Source organism: Acinonyx jubatus, chromosome D3 (assembly GCF_027475565.1).
Source record: "Acinonyx jubatus isolate Ajub_Pintada_27869175 chromosome D3, VMU_Ajub_asm_v1.0, whole genome shotgun sequence".
Taxonomy (NCBI): domain Eukaryota; kingdom Metazoa; phylum Chordata; class Mammalia; order Carnivora; family Felidae; genus Acinonyx; species Acinonyx jubatus.
In genome coordinates this window covers 30,099,676-30,122,938 of record NC_069392.1, presented here as the reverse complement: position 1 = coordinate 30,122,938, position 23,263 = coordinate 30,099,676, and the positions used below count along the sequence as shown (strand labels likewise).

Below are 23,263 nucleotides of genomic sequence, written 5' to 3'. Positions count from 1 at the left end.
TTGTTCATTATCTTTTACTTTATTGCTTCTTAAGAGTAGCTGAAATCCAATTAAAAATCCGGTAGTTTTTTCATATGCATAATCTGATCAAAATAAGTCTAAGCTAATAACAGCTTTAATCTTTTTATTTTGTTTTGGGGATAACCTTTAACAGAAGACGCCTTGAAGTTTCAGAAACAGAATCATTTGGAAATGAGATATATACTGTGAAATTTCAGAAGAAAGGAGATTATCCTTTATTTGGCTGCAAATATGACTTCAACTTGGAAGGTGTTGTGGATGTCCCTGAATTCTTGGTCTATTTTCCATTGCTAAATGAGTAAGAATGTCATTAATCTGTTATTCTTCTCTTTTTGCCTTAAGAGTGAAAAAAAGGGGGGAAAAATCAGTCTTTCCATTCATTCCTTATTTTACATAGAACCCAAAGAAAAAGTATAGCCTTGTAAAGAAAAAGAAAAAAAAATAACGTCATATCCAGTTTTGTGCCATAGGTCTCTAATAGCCTTGCTTATTTAGTTTTCTTTCATCCTTAGAATTACTTTATCCTGTAGGTAAGAAAGGAACCTGTTGCCTTCAACTTGTGGCAGAAAATACCTTACATTGCAAATAGAGAAGGATTTTTTAAAAAAACTATTAGTAACTTTGGTAATATAAAATGATCCTCTTTTGACAAGGATAGGTATTAAAAGTTGTTTTACATTTCACTATAGCTTTGAAATTGCCTGTGTCTCACAGGCAGTGTTGATAATAATATCCTGATTCAGGAATGTATTCACTCGTGCACCTGGACCTAAGAGTCTTGGCAAACTACAGACATAGGGAAACTTGGGCTATCCAGGCTTCAAGGCCTTATGAGACCCCTGGGTCTTGGAGGTTTCCCTGAGACAGAAAGTGGAAAAGTCAACTTAAATCTAAGGCCGTGTCACAGTTGACCAAACCTAAGTTGATTTCGTACTTTTAAAGACAAAAGTCTTTTATTGATGAAAAAGCTTTATTTGCTACTTATTTTGAGTTGGTGATTACTTGAGTTGTGCCTCAGTCAGCTTATAAAATTATAGATACAAGATTTTTAGGATTCTATAATATATAAAAATTTTATATAATAGTATGAGAAAATCAAATAGCATGGGGACTGAACATGAGAAAAATGTTATGTACAATTTATATAAGCTGTAAAATTTAAAACTTTAAATCACTTTTTCCCCCCTTAACATTAGTAAACTCTTGTGAAATGTTTCTGCTCTTTCTAAGAGAAGAAATTAAATTTTTTTAGTATGTCATTTCATATGTTTAGTATGTTAGCTTGGTGTTTTTGGTTAACAAAGTTGGTGATTTGAGTAGAACCAAAAAGATAAAGGCTATAATGAAACTTTTTTTTAAATGCTAAGGAAGCACTAGCAGTCTTTTGTACTTAAATTGCTTAATGGTGATGCATGTGTAAAGTGTCAAGTCATCTCTATAATATCTAAAGTTTTAAAAAATTAATTACTAAAACAGCTATACATTCAGTGGGACAATCTGAAAATGCACAGGATTTTGAGATGCCCTTCTGCCATTTTGTTAAGAAACTGATCAAAAATATAATTAGCTTTTTATATGGCAAACCCATTCAGATTGGTCAAACTGAGTCTCAGTTCTTTGTAATTATGGTATTTCTCAGGCATTAAGCTTGGTTTTATTTCTAAAGCCTTATTTTGTAGATTTATGAGTTTCATGAACTGCCAAAAATAGAAGAGACTCTTTTCTTTGCTCATGTTGTCTTTCCAAGGAAGGCTAATTCAAATTATGGGGAGGCCTTACAGATGCCTCACAGATGCCTCTTACATACAAATCCAGTGGCTCTCAAATGTTTCCATTCTCACTGTTCCCTCAGTTGTCATCTTGCAAATCTTCTCATGGACTCTTTCAGAATTATTTTCCCTTCATCTCCTCCTTTACCTGCTGCCTGAGATCATATATGAATTTTGATATATATATAAATTTTATCTATGTATATCTATGTATATATATATAAATTTTAACAAATGCAGTGAGGAAAAAAACGAGTATAACAGGGAGACCTAATGTAATTGAGGATTTTAGAGTCCACCTAGGAAGAAGTGATGTTTAAGTCAACATCTAAAGGATGAATAGAAGTTGGCCAGTTGAAGACTGGAAGGGAGAATGTTCCAGGTATAAGTGACAATATGTATGAAGGCCCTGAAATGGGAAAGGGCTTGGCTCTTTCAAGGAGCTAAAGGAAGGCCATTGTGTGGTCATAAGGAATGAGGGCCCAAGTGGCTCAAGATAAGGAGCATTTTCCTTTTTTTTTTTTTGAAAGTAAGCTCTACACTCAGTATGGGGCTCGAGCTCACAACCCCAAGATCAAGAGTTGTATGCTGTACCAACTGGGCCAGCCAGATGCCCTAAAGCAGCATTCCTTTATAGATGAGTGCCTTAAAGGCCATGCTGAAGCCTTTTGAATTGTGTGGTGGAGATCCAGTGAAGGGCGTAAAGGGGGAAAGTGACATGTGTGTATTTTTGAAAACTCAGTCTGGTTGCAGTTGAAATATTCATTGAGGGAGAGTAAGAATAGAACCATGGAACCTAGCGAAGTAGTACAGCTGAGTGGTGGTGGTGGTGGTTAAAGCAAGATGGTAGCCAATGAAGGGGTAAGAAGACCTATTTGAAGTATATTTTATAGGTAAACAGAGGATGTAGTGGTGTGTTGAACACAGCAGGCATTGGAGAGAAGAGGCATGGAGAACTCTGAAGTTTCTGGCACGAATCATTAGATGGATTTACTGAAATAAAGATTGGCAGAATGGTCTAGTGGGATTCAGCCTTGGATTTGGAAAGTTAGAGAATTCCTGTGACACATCCTGGTGGAGATTTCTAGGAAACAGTGGAATAAATGAGTGATGAGAGAGCTGAACTACAGATAGCTGTTGGCATGCTGTGTAAAGTCAGGAAGGAGAAAATGAGTAAGGCTGTGGGCCAAACTCTTCAGAACATTAAAATTTACAAGTTGGGTAAAAGGCATTTGTAAAACAAACTGTGAAGAAGCAGCTACAGGTGTATTATAAAAATTAATAGTGTCTTTTGCTAGAGAATCCAAGAGATGAAAGAATATTTTAAAAAGGAATGGCAGCTGTTTTCAATGCCACTGTAAGGGATTAAGTTAAATAAATGAAATTGATAGAAAAATGTTCCTTACAGCTTTCATCCCTGTCTCACAGCCTTTCCTTTTACTTTCATGACCCATTTATTACAGTAATAGAGTTACCTGTGGCCTATTGAGATTGAGAATGCATGTTTTCTTATAGATGTAATTATTGGTATGTTGCTCTTCACTCATTTTGTATCATCCTATTGTGAATTTATAATGATAGTTTTTTTAGTGATGCCCAGAAGTTGTCACTGTTGTGTGAAAGTAAACTATTGAGGAATTATAAATAATGTGGAAGTGTTTTAATTAAGTAATCTATTTTGGACAGAATGGCAAAGAAGTACAATATGAAACTAGTCTACAAAAAAACATTTCTGGAATTCTATGAAGAAAAGGTTAAGAATAGTGAAAATAAAATGCTGTTAAAACGAATGCAGGCCCTGGAGGTAAGTATTTAGAAATTCTAGGTCATGATAAACTTGTTTGACTGTTTCTGAGATTCCTTTCAAGACCATATAGATGCTCAATATTTATATAAATCACACAGATTATTCTTAACTGCTCTAGACCCTTCAGCACCCAGGACAGAGCTCATTACAGAAACTTTCCTTCATGGCTGCTCAGGAAATACTGGAATGAATAAATGAATGTCACTGTCATCAAATTCTGTTTTCTAGATAGACTGTTTTAAGATAGGATTTCTTAACCTCAGGATTGTTGGCATTTTGGACTGGGTAATTTCTTTGTTGTGAAGGGCTGTTCTAGTCACAGGATATTGAACATCATCTCTGGCGTCTATGCACTAGATGTCAGTAGTACCCCTGCCCCCAGTTGTGAGCCAAAAATGACTGCAGATGTTACCAAATATCCCCTGGGGTGCAAAATTACATTACTTCTTCACAATAATTCCCTTTGGTTACATTAGTAATTTAAAATCTTCCTGGCCAGGATCTAAGATGAGCTCATACCATGCCTAGTTTTGTTCTTTGGTGACTATCTAGCAAGATTCTGGTCTTTTAGACTATATTGCTGCTGAGACCTGTTTTAACTCCTGGATTCCTCTCTGCTTTCCCAAATTGCAGCAATGGCAGCTTCTATACAAGCATTTCAGTATTTAATGAGATCTGAAATAGTGAACATTTTTGTTATTATCAACAGGATCATATTAATCAAATGGTTATTAAACTTCTTTAGAGAGTTCGTTCAATTGAGAATATTTTTTAAAGTACTGCAAGCATACTCACTTATTTTGCTAATTACCCCCATGAAATAGGCAAAACAGTCCCCTTCCACAGTTTAAAATGGGCCATCTTAGGTTCAGAGAGGATACATGAGTTTTTCAAGGCCACAAAGTTGTAAACCTAAGATACTCTTTAGTTTTTATAGGTGGTTTTCAAACAAATCTCCTGCTGCAATTGCATCTATACAGCTTTCCCAATTTTGAGTGGAAAGATCCTCTTTAAATCCTAAGTTATCTTTTGAAACTACTAACGACTAAAATGTTACATTCTTCATTGGTTATATTTTCTGTATTTTAGAATTAAGAATATTTGTATTTTTTATGTTAGCAGGAGAGGTTTGTTTTTGTTTTGAGAGAGAAAAGAAAACTAGAAAAAGTGTGTGTACACAAATCACCACACACACATGCCTGTAGTTTGTCATCCTTAACTTGGTGGTGCTTTGCATGTACGATGATCAGTTATTTATATTTTTCTCTTAGCATGTATGTAATGACTTGATATGTGTAATTTTTTCAAAATTGTATGTGGAAAGTGGGATATGGGATAGCAGGGTCCCCTTTCTTCAAGGATCTTATGGTATGTTGAGGAGATAAACATTCAAGCCAGTTATTCAGTACAATATGAGAATTGCAGTAATGAAATACTCAAAGTGCTTATCCGAAAGGGTCTTTTGTGAAAATAGTAAACTAAGAGTGAAGGCAGAGAAGCATGAAAGAGTAGGGGATGTTTGAAGAAGTAGGAAAAACTTTCTTTAGCAAAGTGGTTCTCCAGTCTTCCTTTTCCCCCAGTGTTGCCTTTGAGGATATGACTTATCCCTCTGGGAACATACATGAATGTAATAGCATGTAATTGAAAAAGTCCTTTGGTTTTTCCTACTTCTTCACCAAGTTACTTCTGCAAGTCTATAAAGGACTTTGAGCAGGAGACAACATGTTCCACGAGTGGGAACATGACTCAGATGGTAGTATAGAGGATGGTTTGGAGGGGTGTGAAGACCAGAGACACAGTCAGAATGCTAATTGTTTTAGTCTGTGTTAGAGTTTTAAATGGATCTGTTTTCTGATGTTTGCTATTAAAAAAAAAAATCTTTTCCTAAAGCCATCAGCCTTGAGCTGACCCAGAGATTCAGCAATAGAACCAATAACTTTGCTCTCCTAGAGCACTGTAGCAGAGGGAAGGAAGAATGAAAAGACTCAAGGCACTATGGTTATAAAATCCTGACACCTGTTTTCTTTTCTTTCACCTGTTTTCAAAAGAATAATCAGTTCTGCAGCTTTATAGTCGTATGTTGTTTGGTCTTTTAAAGTGATTGAGAGGGGAGAGAGATAGATGTCTAGTGAGAGGCAGATAATCACATGCAGGAATCTTATACTTACTGATACTTTGAAGAGCATATTTACAACAGAATAGTTTGCAGTCATTCACATTGAAGTTTTGAAGCTTTATAATAGGATGAAACCACAAGATATGGGATTAAAGTTTCAAAAACACTTAAAAGTGGTGTTTCTTATATCCCTTGTATTAAGATACCATAAAAGGTAAAGTTGCTGATTATAGCAATATGGGACTCCAAAAAGCTAAGTACTTTTTAAATAGTAAACAACCAAATTTCGAATGTCTGAGCTTACTGTGGGATACATTTAAAGAAGGGAAAAAGGAAGATAGCAAAGTAGACATTCCTAGATCATTTTCTTTCTTTCTTTCTCTTTCTTTCTTTCTTTTTCTTTCTTTCTTTCTTTCTTTCTTTCTTTCTTTCTTTCTTTCTTTCTCTCTCTCTCTCTCTTTCTTTCCTTCCTTCCTTCCTTCTTCCTTCCTTCCTTCCTTTCTTTCCTTCCTTCCTTCCTCTTTCTTTCTTCTTTCTTTCTTTCTTTCTTTCTTTCTTTCTTTCTTTCTTTCATTCATTTAGTTTTGAGAGGGAGAGAGAGCTCATGTGTGCCAGAACTGGGGAGGAGCAGAGAGAGAGAGACAGAGGATCTGAAGCAGGCTCTGTGCTGACGGCAGAGAGCCAGATGTGGCATTCGAATTCATGAACCTTGAGATCATGACCTGAGCTGAAGTCAGATGCTTAACTGACTGAGCCATCCAGGTGCCCCTGAAACATTTTCTTAAAAATTTACTAGGAAGATCTAGGTCTGAAGTGATTCTTTGCTGGCTGGTTTGTTGTAAAAAGACAAAGGAATTAGAATATATAACCTTTGTAGAGTAGATGGTTGTTAAATATTAAGTATTCTATGTAGTTCATTATGGTTTCATTTACATATATTACAAAGCAATACACTTCATAGTATAAAGGGATGTTACTTGAGATGGATTAAAAATAGCACTTGAAGTAATTTGAATAAACATTTGGCCAGCATAGCCTTAAAACAGCATTTTTGTGTATGTGTAGCCCTTCTTCAAATTCTTAAAGAAATATGGAGACTGCCTCTATTTTGGAAGCTGGATTATTTTCCTTACCTTGAACTCACAGGGTTCTCTGTTGATTCATTTTTCATATGTATTTTTAATTTTTTATTTTAATTACCTTGTGCTCATCAGGACAAGTGGACTCCTTAATCCCCATACCCTATTTCACCCATCTCACCCCCCCTCCCCCACCACCAACTGCCCTCTGGTAACCATCAGTTTGTTCCCTATATTCAGTCTTTTTCTTGTTTTACTTCTTCCTTACCAATTTGGATGCCTTTTATTTCTTTCTGTTGTCTGATTGCTGTGGGTAGGACTTCTAGTACTATGCTGAATAAAAATGATGAGAGTGGACATCCTATCTTGTTCCTTGGTTTTTAGGGGAAAGGCTTTGAGTTTTCCCCATTAAGAATGATGTTAACTGGGTTTTTCATATATGGCCTTTACTATGTTGAGGTATGTTCCCTCTAAACCTACTTTGTTGAGGGTTTTTATCATGCATGGATGTTATACTTTGTCAAATACTTTTCTGTGTCTGTTGAAATGATCATATGGTTTTTATCCTTTCTCTTATTGATGTGATATATCACAATTGATTCATGAATATTGAACCACCCTTGCAACCCATTAATAAATCCTACTTGATTCTGGTGAATGATTTTTTTATATGTACTGTTGGACTTGGTTTACTAGTTATTTTGTTGAGGATTTTTGCATCTATGTTCATCAGAGATATTGGCCTATAGTTCTCTTCTTTTGTGATGTCTTTATCTGATGTTGGTATCAGGGCAGTGTTGGCCTCACAGAATGAATTTCGAAGTTTTCTTTTCCATTTTTTTTTTTTTTGGAATAGTTTGAAAAGAATAGATTTTAACTCTTCTTTAAATGTCCTGCACTTTTGTTTTTTGGGAGTTTTTTGATTACTGATTCAATTTCTTTGCAGATTATCAGTCTGTTCACATATTCTATTTCTTCCTGTTTCAGTTTTTGTAATTTATATGTTTCTGGAAATTTATCCATTTCTTCTAGGTTGTCACAATTTGTTTGCCTATAGTTTTCCATAAGATTCTCTTATATTTTATGTTTGTATTTCTGTGGTGTTGGTTGTTATTTCTCCTCTCTCATTTGTGTTTCTATTTATTTGGGCCCTTTCCCTTTTTTTCTTGTTGAGTCTGGCTAGAGGTTTATCAATTTCAATTACCAATTTTTTTCAAAGAACCAGCTCCTGGTTTAATTGATCTATTGTTTATTTTTTATTTTTGTTTTTTGGGTTTTTTTAGTTTCTATATCATTTATTTCTGCTCTAATCTTTATTATTTCCTTCCTTCTGCTGATTTTAGGTTTTATTTGTTGTTCTTTTCCTAGGTCCTTTAGATGTAAGGTTAGGTTGTGTATTTGAGATTTTTCTTCCTTCTTGAGGTAGGCCTGTATTGCTATAAACTTCCCTGTTAGAACTGCCTTATTGCATCCCAGAAGTTTTGGATTGTTGTGTGTTAATTTTCATTTGTTTGCATGTACTGTTTAAATTTATTCTTTTATTTACTGGTTGACCCATTTATTGTTTAGTAGCATATTGTTTAACCTCCATGTATTCGTGGTCTTTCCAGATTTTTTCTTGTGCTTGACTTCTGGTTTCATAGTGTTGTGTTCAGAAAAGGTACATGGTGTGATTTCTATCTTTTTGAATTTGTTAAGCTTTGTTTTGTGGCCTAATTGTGATCTATTTTAAAAGAATATTCCATGTGTACCTGAAAAGAATGTGCATTCTGCTGTTTTAGGATGGAATGTCCTGAATATATCTGTTAAATCCATCTGGTCCAGTGTGTCATTCAAAGCCATTGTTTTCTTGTTGATTTTCTGTTTAGATAATCTGTCCATTGATATAGGTGGGATGTTAAAGTCCCCGACTATTATTGTATTATCATCAGTTCCTTTATATTTCTTATTGTTTTATATTTCTTATTGTTTATATTTCTTACTGCTTATATTTCCTATATTTCTTATTAATATTCTTAATATTCTTATTGTTTCTTATTGTTTATATATTCTTATTGTTTTACCCAAGTACTTGGGTGCTTTCATATTGGGGCCATAAATATTTACAATCATTCTATCTTCTTGATGGATTGTCCCTTTTATTATCTAGTGTCCTTCTTGGCCTTTTGTCACAGTTTTTGTTTTAAAGTGTATTTTGTGTGTTGTAAGTATTGCTACCCAGCAGTCTTTTGACATCTATTTGCATGATGAATGTTTCTCCATCCCCTCGCTCTCAATCTTAGGTCTAAAATGAGTCTCTCGTTGTTGTTGTTTATTTTAGAGAGCGCGAGCAGGGTAGGGACAAAGGGTGAGAGAGAGAATCTCAAGCAGGCTCTCCACTCAGCATGGAGCCTGATGGTGAGGCTCAATCCCGTGACTTTGGGATCATGACTTGAAACAAAATCAGGAGTTGGACACTCAACTGACTGAGCCACCCAGGCGCTCTGGGTCTTGTTTTTTATCCATTCTCTCACCCTGTGTCTTTTGATTGGAGTGTTTAATCCATTTACAAATGGAGTGTTTAGTCCACTTACATTCAAAGTAATTATTGATAGGTATATATTTATTGCCATTTTATTATTTGTTTTGTGGTTGTTTCTGGAGATTTTCCCTGATCTTTTCTTGTCTTTCTCTCTTTCATGGTTTACTGGTTTCCTTTAGTGATATATTTGGATTTATTTGTCTTTATTCTTTGCTTATTTATTAGTGGTTTTGGATTTGTGGTTACCATTAGGTTTTTATAGAACATCTTCCGTATGCAGCAGTCTGTATTAACCTGATGGTCATTTGAGTTTGAACCCATTCTTTATTTTTCTCCTCTCCACGTTTTAGGTATATATCTTTACATCTTTTTATTTTGTGAATTCTTTGAGTTTTTATAGAAATACTCATTTTTACTGCTTTTGTGTTTCCTACCTTCATACTGTCATTTTTGGTCTTTCCACTTAGGACAGTCCTCTTCAATATCTCTTGCAGAGCCGGTTTAGTGGTCAGAGTCCTTTAGTTTTTGTTTGTCTGGGACACTTTTTATCTCTCCTTCTATTCTGAATGATAGCTTTGCTGGATAGAGTATTCTTGGCTGCGTATTTTTCCCATTCAGCACTTTCAGTGTGTCATTCTACTCCCTTCTGGCTTGCACAGTTTCTTTTGAAAAATCTCTTGCTAGCCTCATGGGTTTTCCCTTGTAAGTTAATGACTTCTTTTGCCTTGCTGCCTTTAATGTTTTTTCTTTATCACTATATTTTGCCATTTTAATAACAGCATGTTTTGATGTGGATCTGCTTTTGTTGATTTTCATGGGGGTTCTCTGCTTCCTGGATCTGGATATTCACTTTCTTCCTCAGAGTAGGGAAGCTTTCAGCTAATATTTCTTCAAATAAATTATCTGCCCCTTTTTCTCTTTCTTCTTCTGGGACTCCTGTAATACGAATGTTACTGCATTTGATGGAGTCACTGAGTTCCCTAAGTTTATTCTCGTTTTGCATAATTCTTTTTTCTCTCTTTTGTTCAGCTTGATTACTTTCCATTACTCTGTTTTCCGGGTCATTAATTTGTTCCTCTGCTTCTTCCACCCTGCCGCTGTTCATTCCATTGGGTGTGTTTCTCATTTCATTTATTGAGCCCTTTATCTCTGCTGTGTTATTCCTTATCTGCATTAATGGCCTCACTGATGATGTCCTTCATTTTTTCCTCAAGTCCAGTGGGTATCTGTATGATCATTGCTCTAAATTCTCCATCAGGCATATACTTCTATGTATTTCACTTAGGTCTCTGATCGTGGCCTTGTAGTGTTCTTCATTTGGGACAAATTCCTCTGTCTTCTCATTTTGTTTAAGTCTCTGTGTATTAGGAAAGTCAACTATATTTCCTGTTCTTGAGCATAATGGCTTTATGAAGAACAAGTCCCATAGTACTGCGCTGTGCAGTGTTCCCTGGCCCCCAGGGCCTGGCACTTCCAGGAGTATCTCTGTTGTGTGCTGTGTATGCTCTACTAATGTGTCCTGGTCTTTTTATCCTTCACGCCAGTTGTTTGCAGAGGTTTTTTTGGTTTTTTTTTGCCTGTTGTGAGCAGGGTTTGTTCCCTAACCTGAATGTGGGATATTTTACCTAGGTGTGCTGTGGTCTGCTTGTGAAATGGGACCTCTTGCCACTGCCCCTGGAACCAAGGCCCTGTAAAACACCGGCTAGGGAGATGAATTGTGGGCAGGGGGTTGGGCTGGTCTTCTCCTAAGGGGGGCCCATCTCGCTGGACTAAGGCAAGCATGACTGGGAAGGGCGGTTCCACTAGAGTATAGGCAGGGCAAGGCTTGGTGTAAGAAGTTAGGTAGTGAGTGTTGGAGTGCATTGGTTCCTGCACATGGCTCTATGTTTATGCTGAGGGGTGGGGGAAGGAAATGGTGCCAGCCAGTTCCCTTGTTCCCTTAGGGGTCTCTTTGTGAACATAGTCTCTCTGGGACACATTTAACCTCCCCGCTGTGTGGTCCAGGCAATTTTCAGATGACTGTTTCCACACTGTATGTCTGCAGGCTGTTTGCCCTGCCTTTTCTCCAATAGCAGGTTCAATGCCCTCTGAGCTCTCCCAGAGCCAAGCATGCTGACCTTTAAAACTCCAGGCTTTAAACCCCACTGGTTGCAGGAACTCATAAAATTCAGGCCTTCTCTATTTCCAAGCCAATGGCTATGGGAATTTGTTCTCCCTGTGCATTCCCCTATGTGTTGGTCTGTCTCTTGCCCTTTTCTGCGACTGCAGCTTTCTCCCCACCAGAGTGGCCACTATTGGTTTCTGTCCCGAACCATGTCTCTGCCTTTCTTACCTTCACTGTGACCTTTTCTCTACTTTTAAGTTGTGGAGTTTGTTTTGCCAGTCTTCAGATCAATTTCTGGGGTATTTAGGATGATTTGATAGTTACTTAGTTGTATTCATGGGACAAGGCAAGCCTAGGGGCCTATCTCCCCACCAGCATCATTCCTCTCGGCATTTCAAGTTTTTCATCTGTATTCTAATTTCTGTTCATGCTTCTGATGGCTATTATATCACCATAATGTTTAAATTAATATTTAGCTCTTTTTTTTTAATTTTTTTAATGTTTTTATTTATCTGAGAGACAGAGCATGAGCAGGGGAGGGGCAGAGAGAGAGGGAGACACAGAATCCGAAGCAGGCTCCAGGCTCTGAGCTGGCAGCACAGAGCCCAACATGGGGCTCGAACTCACGGACCGTGAGATCATGACCCGAGCTGAAGTTGGACTATTAACCGACTGAGCCACCCAGGTGCCCCAATATCTAGCTCTTTTGATAATAACTTCCTTCAGTTTTGTGTTATAACAGAAAAACTTTCACTGGGAGTCAGGGAGATGCAAATGTTTGCTGCTAAGTGGACCAGTTTTGTCCAACTGTAAATATCCTATGGTTATCATCAAAGTTGACCATAACAACTGCTTTGTTAGGAGAGGATTCTCTTCACCCATTTTTTTCACATTTCAAAAGTATGTGTAGTTTGTATTCCTGAAATAATACTTAAGGATTTTCTTAAGTATTTTATTTTTGTGATTTAGTATTTTTAATTCTGAACTGTAAGTTTCATTTAATTGCCTAACTAGGAATTTCCCTTGTTTCCCTAGCCATATCCTGCAAACGAGAATTCCAAACTTGCTTCTGAGAAGGTGGATGACTATGAACATGCAGCAGATTACATGAAAAACAGTCAAGTAAGGTTACCTTTGGTAAGTGTTCATTTGTAGCATGTTTTATAGAAAATGAAAAAAAAAAGCATATAGTATATGGAGACTTACGAAATTATTTCACTGGTTTACAAATCAGATACATGTTAGTCTGTTTCCCCTTTTTATAGGCATAGAATATAAAATAAAATGTATTTCAGTACTGAGAACTGAGTCCTATTTCTGAGGCAGTAAGGATGGGGAGAAAGTTGTAAGCTTGGTTGGAGAGTTCCTTACTATATCATTATATCTTAACCTGGGCACTGCTGACTCACTGTGTTCCCAAGGTAAAATTCAGGGGCTCATGAACATTGATGGAGAAAAATTACATCTCCATTTTCAATGACTTCTGCATGCAAGCTCACATTTCTTTAATTAAGAATGTAACAGTACCACAGTGGTATTAGATATAGCTGTGATTGTCATCAATAGAAATTACAGATATTTTCATAACACGTTTCTGCTGAAATCTTAGACTATTGTTTACATTTATCACTTCTTCAAAATCACATTAATTACTGGAATGGCTACTCTATCTTGTTAGTCTAAGGACATGGACAAAGTAGCACATATATTACTATATCAGTGTGTTTTTTAGTATTTTAGTAACTAAAATATAATTTATTTCTTTTGTATGATATGTATGTTGTGATTCCTTTGTAAAAACACAAAAATCTTATTTCTTCCTACAATGCTATTGGATGTTCAAGAGAGGCTTTTTAATGTTTTCATTTTCCACGTTAAAAATATAAAATTGATGCTTTTTCCAATTATACACACACACGAATACCCTCTTTACACAGATTCACCCTTTGGTTGAGAATCAGTAGTTTAGAGAATTAGGCAGGAGAGCACAATTGAGAGGATAACATTAAAGTCTCATTGACTTTTTTGATATATTTAGATCACAGTAATATTAACAGTAAATTATGTATACAGTTGACCCTTGAACAATGTGAGGGTTGGGTTACTGACTCCCCATGCAGTTAGAAGTAAGCCTATAACTTTTGATTCCCCAAAATGTAACTAACAATAGCCCAACTGTTGACCAGAAGCCTTACCAGTAACATGATCAGTTAATACGTATTTTGTATATGTATTGTATACTATATTCTTATAGTAATGTAAGCTAGAGAAAAAATGTTATTTAAAAATCATAAGGAAAACATGTTTACAGTATGGCATTTATTGAAAAAATCCACATATAAGTATATCTGCACAGTTCAAGCTTGTGTCGTTCAAGGGTCAACTTATATTTATAGCGAACTAGGGTTGTTTGGGCACTTCTGTCCATTGTTGAAAAATATGTGTTTATGTACTTCCATATTCAATCTAAAATGTTCTTTCTTTTTTTTTTTAATTTTAGGGAACCTTAAGTAAGTCAGAGTGGGAAGCCACAAGTGAGTATATCATCAGTGTAGATTTACAAAGATTGTTTCAGAGTGATTGTTAAAATTTGAAAACTTTGGAATTTTTTGATATATGTTAGTATGTGTGTGTGTTTTATGTTTACACAGAATCCCTATATGTGTCTAACTCACTTTTTCTTGCACAGCTATTTAGTGCCAAGAGAAAATATATGCGGGGCGTTCCTTAACATAAACTTTCATGAGCATTATTTTTTTTTTTTAAGTTTATTTTATTTATTATGAGAGAGACAGCATGAGTGAGGAAGGGGCAGAGAAAGAGGAGAGAGAGAATCCCAATCAGGCTGTGTGCTGAAAGCCTGGTGCAGGGCTCCAACCTGCAAAGCCATGAGATCATGACCTGAACTAAAACCAAGAGTCAGTCGCTTAACCGACTGACCACCCAGGCACCCTTAACATTCTTAAACATTTTCATTACCTAATTGTTACTACATAGGCATCTGTATTTGCTGTTTTTACCTCAGATTTCTTTGGAAATTTTGGCTTATGGAACACTTCCATGTATTTTGTTTCTAGCCACTCTGATGTTGACTACAAAGGCATAATTAATAAGTACTAGAACATTTAGTGAAGCAGCAATGAGCAGGATATTTTAGAGGGATGTGTGATTGGGAAGGGCCTGGTACAAAGACATTCTGAAGTGAGATACCTGTCTTTGGAAGAGAAGTCAGAGGCCTGGCAAATCTGTGAAGTCCGTGGTTCTTCAGCAAATGGATGCTGAGAAAGCATCACCCAGGGCCTCTGTGTTAAGATGATAATACCCTAATGTGGCTGCCCTGAGGACATAAAAGGTAGTTCCCACTGTTGATTTAAGTATTTGTTGATTATGTTGAAGGCATAAGTGGTAATCGGAGACAATCTATTTGATAAATGTTGAGTATTAACTTACATAAAGTTCTGTGAAAGGGCTTTGGGGGATAAACAGAGTAAACAGTTGCAGTCTCTACTTCCCAGATGTTTGCAATCTAATGGAAGAAACAGACACAAATAAATGCAGTGCTAGGCAAACTGTTTTAAGTGCTGAAGTTTCTATAATAGGGAAAATAGCTGTAGGAGAGCCTAAGGAAAAGTAGTAAAATCTGGGAAGTAATAATAGTTGGTATAATTGAATATTTAACATGTGCTCAAGCATGACTGGAGCCTTTTCATATGTTGTAACTTATTTAATCCTCACAACTTTAAGGGTAAACTAGTCTCACTAATATCTCCTTTTCACAGATAAGAAAGCACTTAAATAACTTACCTGAGGTCACAGAGCTAACCCAACTGATTCATACTTGTACCCATGGCCTCATGGAAGCCTGTGTGAAGGGATTTTTCTTAGGACTTGCTAAATTGGAGAGAGAGGAAAAGGAAAAAATACAAATAGAGCCAACATGTTGAGCCTGTTTGTCCCAGAATATTGGTGCCCTTAGTGGAAATGGGATTAGAGGACCATCAGACTGAGAAATGTGTGCCTAAACTTGTACTTTTCCCAAAGTGGAGACTTAGGTATCTTAGACATCCTGCCAGTCCTAAAGTATGATGTAAGGAAAACTTTGGTCAAATGTCGTGATGGTGGTACTAGGTATAGTTTAGAACTGTGTTTCTGTACCTCAATGTGGACTTTAGTGATAGCATGCAGATGAAGAATTAGATGCCCCCAGACAGTGGAGGGAGAGATAGGTTAGAGATGTGAAAAGCAGTAGGAAAGGAGCAGTGGCCACATTGCAGCCAAACTCTAGCATGTCAGGATCAGTGTGGTCTTTCATGAATTACACTATTCTAAACTGGAGGATTTGTGGGCTGGAGTCACAGTCTGATAAGTAGAAGCTGTACTTCAAACTCCTACTCATCTAATTAAACTCCTATTACCAGAACCTGTTGCTCCTCTAGAAGATTCTTTAAATGTGAAAATAAAGTAGAGAATTGTTGCTTAATTGCTTTTATAAGAGGTTCAGGATTTATTTCTTTAAATTCCAAGTGAAGTGCCTACACAGAAGGCATTTTAGAGAGGAAAGAAAGTTATTAATTGTCGATCTGAAGTCAGACACTGCATCTGAGTGATTTTAAATGACCTTAGATTTAGGGAAGGTCAGGATTGTTGGATTGTCTGCCGTAGGTACCAGTGTGTTTGGGGTGGGTAGGACTGGAGACAGATCACTTGGAGTGTGGGACAAGCTAAATAACACTGCCTGCTCCTAAGTCCTGTGATGTACTTACAGATATCTTAGACTGCTTTGCTTCCTTGTCTTCTGGAGGAATCTGATGTGTTGCTATGACCCTGACTGTTCTCTGTCTGTCTATATACTGTGTTGCCAGCAGTATTTAATTTCTTTCTAAGTTTATTGATTTTGAAAGAGAGAATGAGCAGAGGAGGGGCAGGGGGCGGGGGACAGAGGATCCAAAGTGGGCTCTGTGTTGATAGCCGATGTGGGGCTTGAATTCACAAGCCGTGAGATGATGATCTGGGCTGAAGTCAGATGCTTAACTGACTGAGCCACCCAGGTGCCCCAATATTTCATTTCTCCTAAAAGAAAGTAGGAACTAGTAGGTAAGAAACAGAGAATAGTATTGCCAAAGTAGCACTTGGAAGGACTGGTGTGGTACTCCTGGACAGCTTGAGTAAAAAGCTAGAGGATCAGGAGGTTTTCACATGGTCTGTAGATATTCATCTGTACCCTGTTCAGAAGTTAACTCATGAAGGGAGGACACCAAGGTACATGGCCTTCTATCTTGACTTGCTGGCTGAGTGTCCCAGTGTATGCCCTGAGCATCCTTGTGATGTTTTGAGGATTTTTCTTCTTTTAGATGTTTGCTCACCATAAAATCTACTGGTATCTTAGAAGATATAACAGATTTGAACTTCACTGTGATCCAGAATGAGGAACCGTAGATGCACTTAGGTGTCTTTGAGTAAACACGTGCCAAAACAGGAAACCATATTTAGAGGAGAGTATTCTTGGGGCTGGAATATCACTGTTGGGCCAGATAAATATCTCTAAGCATCAGTTATCAATATCTTAATTATCAGTTATGTAGCAAAAGCTACATAGCTTTTGGCTCACTTTCCTTATCAGGCCCTACAACACAATAATTGGGTAGGTGGATGAATTTTAACATGCACGTCATGTATGTTCCTTATAGTATGTTCCTTATAATTCTTACTAGTGTTTTTTTGAACAGAAAACCTAGAGAGTCACTGCCAGAAGTCCTCGAGGTAGTGCAGCTATCCTACCCATCTCGTTCCAGATAGAAAGAATTAAGTTGTAAGATTTTTTAATTTTAATTTTCTTGGTTTTATACTTTTAATTTTTCTTATCTCAAACTGTTTTTAGAGGTGTTTAGAACTGTTGAATTGGTTTTCTCAAGAGATGTAATGTCACTATTATAGTAAGTGGATATATGTTTTCAGGTAAACAGATGTAATCCCATAGCTACTTACATATGACTCAAAATAATTGAGGACCCTTAGAAATAATGGGATTTTTCCCTTCAGAAGCTTGAGAATTTTCCCCAAATTATGAACAGGACTAAAATTGTACTGTTTAGCATGACGATATGAGAAACCAAACTCTAATTTCTATTACTTTCTTTTTAGGTATTTACTTGGTCTTTGCATTTGAGAAGCAGCAGTGAGCACATATACAGTAGCCCCAGGACAGCTGTGGCCTGTCTTGTACAGATTTGCGTGATCCATCCTAGATTTGACAACTTCCTGTTTGTTTGTTTTAATTAGTCTAAATGTGCAGGACGCTGCCGGAAACTCCAGTGTATAAATTCAACATTTGCTGTCTGTGACAGATGAACTTTTGTGTGTGTATATAAGAATGAGTTGGGACCTTTGTCTTTAAAAGTCTATTTTTAAGTAATGTTCTAAGAATTCCATTTGCCTCTCTACTCTCTTAGCGCATAAAAATTATAATATGACTTGTTAAAGCTGCTGGACCCTTTCCACAGTGCTCTGATTTGTTTAATGTTTGTTTATAGTATTAAATTTATTGTAGTTGTAGAATTGATGAGGGAGCATACTGGTTTGCCGGGAGTGTGTGCTCATTTCTGTTTTGATGTATAGTGTTTTTCAAGATTAAATGGATTGTGTTCTGTACAACTGAATATGTTCAGTATACATCGCTAAAGTTACAAGTTTAAAACAAAATTGTAGATGCTCATAAAGTTATTTACCTAGAATTGTAGCCAGTTATTACATTTTACTGTAAATACTAACTGTTTGCTAATACGATCTAATTTTGGAACTGGTTGGAACGTTTTAGATGCCAGCATAAAATTGTTTTGGACTTTAGGGGCTTTATCTTAAGAATTTCCTTCCATAACAATTAATGCTTCTTGTTATCAAGAATGTATTTAGACACATTTCCCTTTCTTCATTTAACAAAAATGCCATAGCTGTTTTTCTCAAAATTTAATGAACCTGTCCCATGTGAACCTGTTGCACATTTTCCTCAGACTTACGTATGAAACTGCAATAGGAGGATGTGACTAAAGGGAACTGACAAGCAGACTTCAGATTAATTCTCCCTGATGTCAGAGAGGATACTGGCACTGTGTGCTGTATAGATTTGTTACTCCCCTTCAGCCCAGAGAGAAGCAGTACCGGTTCTTCTATTACAGTGTTGTACTTTGCACAGTAGGGTCCAGCATCTCATCACCATTCAGAATTTGCATTTGCCATTTCAGAACCGTTACTGTTTTCAGCCCTGGCTTCTTGCTTGACTCCTCTTCCAACAGACACCTAGGTGAACTGTTGTCTTTACTTTACATCACTGTTTAAAAAACTTGCCAGTGTTTAGATGTAGTGAAAAACTTACAGAGAACAAAGCAGAGCAATTGTGTATTCTTTTAAAAATCATTTATTTAATGCATAGGTCTAAAGACATTACTTTCTATAACTATCCAGAGTACTTGTTTAAAAGGTAAAGTTTCTTAATTTGTTTATATATGTAGATTATTCATGGTGTTGGAGTAACAGACCTTTTAACAAGAGAACACGGGTTACCTAATTTCTGTTCCTTGTGCAATCTGTCAACCTCCAAACTGTTACCGGTTTACAAAAATGAAGTCTTTTTGCCTTATGTGGTGGTTTGCCATAAGTCATTTGGAGAAATAAATAATAGTACTTCTGACTGTGGTGGCTGCCATTAACTAACAAAGTTTTGGTAATGGTGCTGGGGAGGTAGGGATGGTGAGCTCTTAGTGTACATATCCAGGTTCGTTTTAATTCTGGGGCAGGTACCAGAAAATGTTTTGATAGTTTGATAGAGGATGTAAAGCTTCTTTATCATTTCCTATCATCATTTTCATTTAATGGTCTTAGTTAATTCTAAGCAAGTAATAAGACGTCTTTAGCCTCCTGCTCTTTAGGATCCCACTGAAGGATGGAGTGTTTGATGGTGATACAAAGCAGAAAAGGAAGGTGGAGTCCCTGGAGCCTTCACTGAAGGGGTAGAAAGGAGCAAAGAAAACACGAGTGTATTGAGCAGATCTCTTCAGTCTGAGCAAGTAAGCTGTTGTGTGTGCAGGAGGCTTGCAGAGCCATACCAGGAGGATGCAGAGTTCTAGTGTTTCCCTTGCCCCTGAGCTCTGTTGGTCTCATGGCTGCGTAAGCTCTTCCCCCCATTCCCTGATGCGTTCCTGCTGCAGCTAAGTGTCTGGGCAGTGACTCAGGGATAACTGTTAAGAAAAGGTGGATCCTGCCCATCATCTCCCATCACCACGGTAAAAGCTGGGAGGACTTAGCACCCCTCCCCCCCCACCCCCACATACCCACAGTCTGAGAGTTTGGGGATTTTCCATTCGAGACTTGTAACTTACGAAGAGGACATGGCTCTTCACTGTCAGGTCAGTGATGTGTGAGTAGTTGTGGGAGTGACTACAGGCACTCCAATTTGTCCTCCAAGGATGAAAGTGAAATGATCAAACCAGCCATTTGTGAGAGGACACAACCTAAGGATTGGGAGGATTGGTCAGGGAACATGGCTGGATTTTGGCATAACAAGAATACTCAGGTTGAAGTCTTTGGGCCTAGAATACACTAAAGGAGAGGTACTGTGTAGCCACAGCGTTCAGGGAGACAAACCGACCATTTCCAGCTGCATCCAACGCGAAGGGGTCCTAACCTGTACACTATAGCCATCTGCGGGTAATGATTGCTCTTCCAGTTCCCACCAAGCCTCTGGTTCCAGTGTTACTCCCCAAAGAAATTTGACTTCTGTTAAGTAGTATGCATGATGACTCTGAAAGGTAGGTTACCAGTACAGAGTTTCCTAGCCTCCCTGGTCCCCAAACTTGGAAATTGAGGAAATGTGATTGCTATTTAAATTATGATAGCATTGATAGGCATCAGAGCAGAGGTGTACCAAGTGACGGGCTATGAGACGGTGCAATGTTGGTCAGCAGTGGAGATGCAGAAAAAGCATTGTCCACTATCGGAGGTCCAGATTTCCAGTCTCATTAGTTCTTCTGGGGATGTGTTCTTTGGCCTGTTTATTGCAACTAAGTTATTTTTTGGTAGATCTTCAGGTATCTTTCTACTGAAGATTTGGCTTCTTCTGTAGGTCTGCCTAACAGGAAATGCCAGTGTGAATATTCTACCGACTGATTATTATTTTGCATTGTGATAAACTGACTTTTTGTTGTCTACCTCAGGCTTTGTATGTATTGTGAGCCAGTCACTGCCAACACTTCTGCATCTTCAAAGTAAAGGCCAGATCCAGAACCCAGGGCCCTAAATAAAAGTTGTACTAAAATGCCTGTGGTGTTTACTGGCCCTTTAGTCAAATAGGAAGTATAGGTATATGGAATCACCACCTCCCTAGATGCTGTTATGTCAGAACTACACACCTCATTTCTCACCCTCTGACAGAGCAACATTCCTGATTCCTTGAAGGCAGTCAGTGCAGAAGCTCCTACACTTATTTATTTATAGATATACGTGACTAGGCTGGGGGGACAGCCAGCTCTTTACCTTCTCAATTTCTCCTCTGCTCCCATGTAGCCCTGAAGCATGGGTACTCCTCACTGCAGTACTAAGCAAGTGTGGGATGCCCAAGGAATGCCCTCCTCAGTTTGGGGAGATTTTTGGGTTAACCCCAAAGCCCTCATCTCTAGATTCATCCCAAGCCATGCTTGGGGACAGCATACCTTGGATAAAGCCAGGTTGACAACTAACATTTATTGGGTCAGTTATTTTTCTAAATCTTTTATATGTGTTAATTCATTTTGATTCTAATAATGATTTGAAGTAAGCACTAATCCCTATTTTAATAATGAAACTGAGGCACAGAGAAGGTACAAATTTGCCCAAGGGAGAAGCCAAGATTTGAACACCCATATTCCTCAAGTCCAGCCTGCACCCCAATCTCCAGGGGTGTTAACAAAGACCCAGATGACTTCTCACCCGTGCACTACCCACAACTTGAAATGTTAACTGGTTGGTGCTCCAACCTTTTGGTTCAAACCTTTGATATTTAAATGTTCCCTGAGAGGAGCATTTATCTGAGTAAGAGGATTTGGGGCAGAGAGAGTAGAAGAGCATTTGAGTGTCCTAGGGGAGGAGGGTAAAAAGTGAATAATCAACAGGCAGGAGGGCAAAGATCAATTTGGACTTCATATTTTGGTAGACTTGCTCCTTTAGCAACCAGCCCTGTAGCAAATGTAGTTTAGTCTGCATGTTAGGGAATGGGGGATGGTTCTTTTCCCACCCTCATCATTTGGAAGTGGCAGGAGGTGGTAGCATAAGTGTGAGAGAGTGTAGCCAAAGGGAGAGGTCAAGAAAAAGAATCACTTCAGTCTGAGTTGATTAAGCAGAGGCAAATCATTTTGTTTTAAAATTTTTAAGTGAAATGTAACATATACCAGTCGATTTTTCACAAATGGAACACAAATACAGTCATCACTTAAATCAACAAACTGTTACCACCAACCCAGATGGCCCCTCATGTTCCCTTCCAAGTACTACCTCCCCAAGCATAACCACTATCTGACTTCTAAGAACATAGAGTAGATTCGTCTGTTTTTGGACATCATATAAATGGAATCAAATAGTATGTATTCTCTTATATCTGGCTTATTTGCTCTACATTATGTTTGTAAGATTTTTGTTGCATGTATTTATATGTGGTTCCTTCTGTCTGTATAGTACTCCATTGTGTAAATAAACCACATATTTATCCAATGGATGTTTGGTTCATTCCCAGGTTCGGAACTATTATTGATAGTACTGCCTCAAATATTCTAGTACATGAATTTTGGTACACATAGGTACTCATTTCTGCCTAGCATTGTAATTACAGGGTCCCATTATGTACATTATATTCAGTTTACTGGATACTGCCAAACAGATTTCAAAAGTTCCAATTGCCCGACACTTGGTAGTGTCAATCTTTGTCATTTTATTCTGGCAGGCATGTGGTGGTATCTCACTGTGGCTTTAGTTTTCACTGATTATTAATCAGATTTCATTTCACCTTTCATATAATTCTTGCCTTTTGATTATCCTCTTGTTAAATATCTGTTCAGGTTCTTGCCCACTTTTCTGTTCGATGGACTATCTTTTGTATTGTCTTGTGGTTTTCAAAAATATATCGATTTCGGATACATGTCATTTGTTGAATGTATTATGTTGTGAGACTATATGAAATATACATATAATACATATGAAAATAAGCTGTTAATTTTAATACAGTATACCAGTGTTCTCTTTCATAGTTGGCATATTTTGCTTAAGAAATATTTGTCTGTTCTGAGATCATGAATGTGTCCTATGTTTTCTTCAAAATCTTTTTTGTTTTACCTTTTACTTTTAAATCTGAATCATACTGATTTTTTTTGTTAATAATGTGAGGTAGGGTTTAAGGTAGAAGTTTTCCTTTATGGATTTTTAGCTCTCCCAGCACCACTTCTTGATAAAAACCATCTTGTTTCCCCTATACCACTGTTTTTTTTTTACCTTTTTGATGTATAAGGTGATCATACATGTGTGGGTTTGTTTCTGAACTCTGTTCTGTTCCATAGGTCAGCTTATGTATCCATGCACCAATATCACACTATCTTAATTATGTCTTTGTAATAGGTCTTGATATCAATAAAAGGATACAAAGGTAGTTTTAGCTTGTTACTTAAGTTGAGCAAAGTGAAGAGTGTTACATGATGAATGCATAGAGATAGGCAAGGGTGGAAAGAAACCTAGATATTCTAAAATCAGTGGAAAGCCACAAGAGGATTATATCAGTGTGACAATCTTTTAAAAGATAGCCCTGATCAATAAAGATAGAAAAGATTTAAACA

The 23,263-nt window shown here is 37.3% G+C and overlaps 1 protein-coding gene across 3 annotated transcripts in view; it reads left to right on the top strand.

The window, feature by feature from the left end:
• The window catches only part of RNMT (RNA guanine-7 methyltransferase), a 35,292-nt gene extending 13,141 nt beyond the window's left edge, over nucleotides 1–22,151 (top strand). For all 3 annotated transcript variants that reach the window (XM_015077555.3, XM_053206710.1, XM_053206711.1), the window contains exons 7-11: nucleotides 155–319; nucleotides 3,477–3,594; nucleotides 12,453–12,554; nucleotides 13,918–13,951; nucleotides 17,559–22,151. In XM_015077555.3, the coding sequence (XP_014933041.1) occupies nucleotides 155–319; nucleotides 3,477–3,594; nucleotides 12,453–12,554; nucleotides 13,918–13,951; nucleotides 17,559–17,596 (457 nt within the window). In that variant the 3' untranslated portion in view covers nucleotides 17,597–22,151. The remainder of the gene's footprint in view (nucleotides 1–154; nucleotides 320–3,476; nucleotides 3,595–12,452; nucleotides 12,555–13,917; nucleotides 13,952–17,558) is intronic.
• The last annotated feature ends 1,112 nt before the right edge of the window (nucleotides 22,152–23,263 follow it).